This window comes from Perca fluviatilis, unplaced genomic scaffold (assembly GCF_010015445.1).
Source record: "Perca fluviatilis unplaced genomic scaffold, GENO_Pfluv_1.0 PFLUV_unplaced_scaf_5, whole genome shotgun sequence".
Classification (NCBI taxonomy): Eukaryota; Metazoa; Chordata; class Actinopteri; order Perciformes; family Percidae; genus Perca; species Perca fluviatilis.
In genome coordinates, this window is record NW_024375726.1 from 93,029 (window position 1) to 98,028 (window position 5,000).

The following is a 5,000-nucleotide window of genomic DNA, read 5'->3' on the forward strand; positions in this document are numbered from 1 at the left end:
GTCTGTCTGTCTGTCTGCCTGTCTGCCTGTCTGCCTGTCTGTCTGTCTGTCTGTCTGTCTGTCTGTCTGTCTGTCTGCCTGTCTGTCTGTCTGCCTGTTTGTCTGTCTCTCTGTCTGTTTGCCTGTCTGTCTCTGTGTCTGTCTGTCTGTCTGTCTGTCTCTCTGCCTGCCAAAGCAGAGCAGAGAAAGATTATCAATTAATAATCCAAGCTGATTCTTAATTGATTCTTAATTGATTCTTAATTGATTCTTAATTGATAATTGACAGGTGAGATGCACATCGGAGGTCAGGAACATTTCTACCTGGAGACCAACGTCACTCTGGCTGTTCCCAAGGGAGAAGATGGAGAGATGGAGCTCTTTGTTTCTACCCAGTCTACCTCCAAAACACAGGTAACTGTAATCTATTACTCAGGTAACTTTACTCTATTACTCAGGTAACTCTACTCTATTACTCAGGGGACTTTACTCTATTACTCAGGTAACTTTACTCTATTACTCAGGGGACTTTACTCTATTACTCAGGGGACTTTACTCTATTACTCAGGTAACTATACTGTATTACTCAGGTAACTATACTCTATTACTCAGGTGACTTTACTCTATTACTCAGGTAACTTTACTCTATTACTCAGGGGACTTTACTCTATTACTCAGGTGACTATACACTATTACTCAGGTGACTTTACTCTATTACTCAGGTGACTTTACTCTATTACTCAGGTGACTTTACTCTATTACTCAGGTGACTTTACTCTATTACTCAGGTGACATTACTCTATTACTCAGGTGACTATACTCTATTACTCAGGTGACATTACTCTATTACTCAGGGGACTTTACTCTATTACTCGGGTGACTTTACTCTATTACTCAGGTAACTATACTCTATTACTCAGGTGACTTTACTCTATTACTCAGGGGACTTTACTCTATTACTCAGGTGACTTTACTCTATTACTCAGGTGACTTTACTCTATTACTCAGGTAACTGTAATCTATTACTCAGGTTACTTTACTCTATTACTCAGGTAACTTTACTCTATTACTCAGGTAACTATACTCTATTACTCAGGTAACTGTACTCTATTACTCAGGTGACTTTACTCTATTACTCAGGTAACTTTACTCTATTACTCAGGTAACTATACTCTATTACTCAGGTAACTGTACTCTATTACTCAGGTTACTTTACTCTATTACTCAGGTAACTTTACTCTATTACTCAGGTAACTATACTCTATTACTCAGGTAACTACTCAGGTAACTTTACTCTATTACTCAGGTAACTTTACTCTATTACACAGGTAACTACTCAGGTAACTTTACTCTATTACTCAGGTAACTTTACTCTATTACACAGGTAACTACTCAGGTAACTTTACTCTATTACTCAGGTGACTTTACTCTATTACTCAGGTAACTACTCTATTACTCAGGTTATTTTACTCTATTACTCAGGTAACTTTACTCTATTACTCAGATAACTTTACTCCATTACTCGGGTGACTTTACTCTATTACTCAGGTGACTTTACTCTATTACTCAGGTAACTGTACTCTATTACTCAGGTAACTTACTCAGGTAACTTTACTCTATTACCTATTACTCAGGTAACTTTACTCTATTACTCGGATAACTTACTCAGGTAACTTTACTCTATTACTCAGGTAACTTTACTCTATTACTCAGGTAACTTACTCAGGTAACTTTACTCTATTACTCAGGTAACTTAACTCTATTACTCAGGTAACTTTACTCTATTACTCAGGTAACTTACTCAAGTAACTTAACTCTATTACTCAGGTAACTTTACTCTATTACTCAGGTAACTTACTCAGGTAACTTTACTCTATTACTCAGGTAACTTTACTATATTACTCAGGTAACTTACTCAGGTAACTTTACTCTATTACTCAGGTAACTTACTCAGGTAACTTTACTCTATTACTCAGGTAACTTACTCAGGTAACTTTACTCTATTACTCAGGTAACTTTACTCTATTACTCAGGTAACTTACTCAGGTAACTTTACTCTATTACTCAGGTAACTTAACTCTATTACTCAGGTAACTTAACTCTTTTACTCAGGTAACTTACTCAGGTAACTTTACTCTATTACCTATTACTCAGGTAACTTTACTCTATTACTCGGGTAACTTACTCAGGTAACTTTACTCTATTACCTATTACTCAGGTAACTTTACTCTATTACTCGGGTAACTTACTCAGGTAACTTTACTCTATTACCTATAACTCAGGTAACTTTACTCTATTACTCGGGTAACTTACTCAGGTAACTTTACTCTATTACTCAGGTAACTTAACTCTTTTACTCAGGTAACTTACTCAGGTAACTTTACTCTATTACCTATTACTCAGGTAACTTTACTCTATTACTCGGGTAACTTACTCAGGTAACTTTACTCTATTACTCAGGTAACTTAACTCTTTTACTCAGGTAACTTACTCAGGTAACTTTACTCTATTACTCGGGTAACTTACTCAGGTAACTTTACTCTATTACTCAGGTAACTTAACTCTTTTACTCAGGTAACTTACTCAGGTAACTTTACTCTATTACTCGGGTAACTTACTCAGGTAACTTTACTCTATTACTCAGGTAACTTAACTCTTTTACTCAGGTAACTTACTCAGGTAACTTTACTCTATTACTCGGGTAACTTACTCAGGTAACTTTACTCTATTAATTAGGTAACTTTACTCTATTACTCAGGTAACAATACTCTCAAAGAAAGGTAACAATACTGGAAGTTAGTTTGTATTTTATAAAAGAAAATAATGTATTAATCCGAATGTTGTGCGTGTGTGTGTGTGTCTGTGTGGCTGTATCTGTGTGTGTGTGTGTGTGTGTGTGTGTGTGTGTGTGTGTGTGTGTGTGTGTGTGTGTGTGCGTGTGTGTGTCAGCTCCTGGTGGCCAAGGCGTTGGGGGTCCCTGCTAACCGGGTGGTGGTCCGGGTGAAGAGGATGGGGGGGGGCTTCGGAGGGAAGGAGACCCGGACCACCGTGCTCTCCACCGTGGTCGCCGTGGCAGCAAACAAGTGAGTCAGCTCTGTCCATCACTGAGAGGTAGGTGCTCTTATTCTGAAAGGTAATGACAGCTGCTTCCTGTTTTACTGTGTGTGTGTGTGTGTGTGTGTGTGTGTGTGTGTGTGTGTGTATATATATCTGTGTGTGTGTGTATATATATCTGTGTGTGTATTTGTGTGTGTGTATGTATGTATGTGTGTGTGTGTGTGTGTGTATCTGTGTGTGTGTGTATTTATCGTGTGTGTGTGTGTGTGTGTGTGTGTATGTATCTGTGTGTGTGTGTGTGTATGTATCTGTGTGTGTGTGTGTGTGTATGTATCTGTGTGTGTGTGTGTGTGTGTGTGCATGTATCTGTGTGTGTGTGTGTGTGTGTGTGTGTGTGTGTGTGTATGTGTGTGTGTGTGTGTGTGTGTGTGTGTGTATGTATCTGTGTGTATCTGTGTGTGTGTGTGTGTTTTGTGTGTATGTATGTGTGTGTGTGTGTGTGTGTCTATGTATCTGTGTGTATCTGTATGTGTGTGTGTGTGTGTGTGTGTGTGTGTGTGTATGTGTGTGTGTATGTATCTGTGTGTATTTGTGTGTGTGTGTGTGTGTGTGTATGTGTTTGTGTGTATGTATGTGTGTGTGTGTATGTATCTGTGTGTGTATGTATCTGTGTGTGTGTGTGTGTGTGTGTGTGTGTGTATGTATCTGTGTGTGTGTGTGTGTGTGTGTGTGTGTGTGTGTTGTGTGTGTGTGTGTATGTATCTGTGTGTGTGTGTGTGTGTGTGTATGTATCTCTGTGTGTGTGTGTGTGTGTGTGTGTGTGTGTGTGTGTGTGTGTGTGTGTGTGTGTGTGTGTGTATGTCTGTGTGTCGTAGTGTGTGTTTTGTTGGTGATGTGTTGTGACTGTCAAAGAGAGGCCACCCTTTCTACGGGAAATACAAGGTGTGTGTGTGTGTGTGTGTGTGTGTGTGTGTGTGTGTGTGTGTGTATATATAAACCCTTTCCACCTGTGGTCCTGGTTATGAATTTGCTAGTAATTAAACCTAAACAGCTAATGTAAGGAGATAACATAGGCACAGGCTAATTACTGATCACTAACATGCTAGTTAACATTAGTAATTAAACCTACACAGCTAATGTAAGGAGATAACATAGACACAGGCTAATTACTGATCACTAACATGCTAGTTAACATTAGTAATTAAACCTAAACAGCTAATGTAAGGAGATAACATAGACACAGGCTAATTACTGATCACTAACATGCTAGTTAACATTAGTAATTAAACCTAAACAGCTAATGTAAGGAGATAACATAGACACAGGCTAATTACTGATCACTAACATTCTAGTTAACATTAGTAATTACTGATACTCAACATGCTAGTTAACATTAGTAATTAAACCTACACAGCTAATGTAAGGAGATAACATAGACACAGGCTAATTACTGATCACTAACATGCTAGTTAACATTAGTAATTACTGATCACTAACATGCTATTTAACATTAGTAATTACTGATCACTAACATGCTAGTTAACATTAGTAATTACTGATCACTAACATGCTAGTTAACATTAGTAATTATTGATCACTAACATTTTAGTTAACATTAGTAATTACTGATCACTAACATGCTAGTTAACATTAGTAATTAAACCTAAACAGCTAATGTAAGGAGATAACATAGGCACAGGCTAATTACTGATCACTAACATGCTAGTTAACATTAGTAATTAAACCTAAACAGCTAATGTAAGGAGATAACATAGACACAGACTAATTGCAGATCACTAACATGCTAGTTAACAGTAATTAAACCCTAAACAGCTAATGTAAGGAGATAACATAGACACAGGCTAATTACTGATCACTAACATGCTATTTAACATTATTAATTACTGATCACTAACATGCTATTTAACATTAGTAATTACTGATCACTAACATGCTAGTTAACA

At 37.5% G+C, this 5,000-nt stretch overlaps 1 protein-coding gene across 1 annotated transcript in view; it reads left to right on the plus strand.

Annotated features, from left to right (window-relative positions):
* Positions 1-3,952: 3,952 nt before the first annotated feature.
* LOC120555250 (xanthine dehydrogenase/oxidase-like) overlaps positions 3,953-5,000 on the plus strand; it is a gene marked incomplete at its 5' end in the record, with an annotated part of 41,614 nt that continues 40,566 nt past the window's right edge. The window contains 1 exon segment of the mRNA XM_039793931.1: positions 3,953-3,978. Coding sequence (XP_039649865.1) covers positions 3,953-3,978 — 26 coding nt within the window.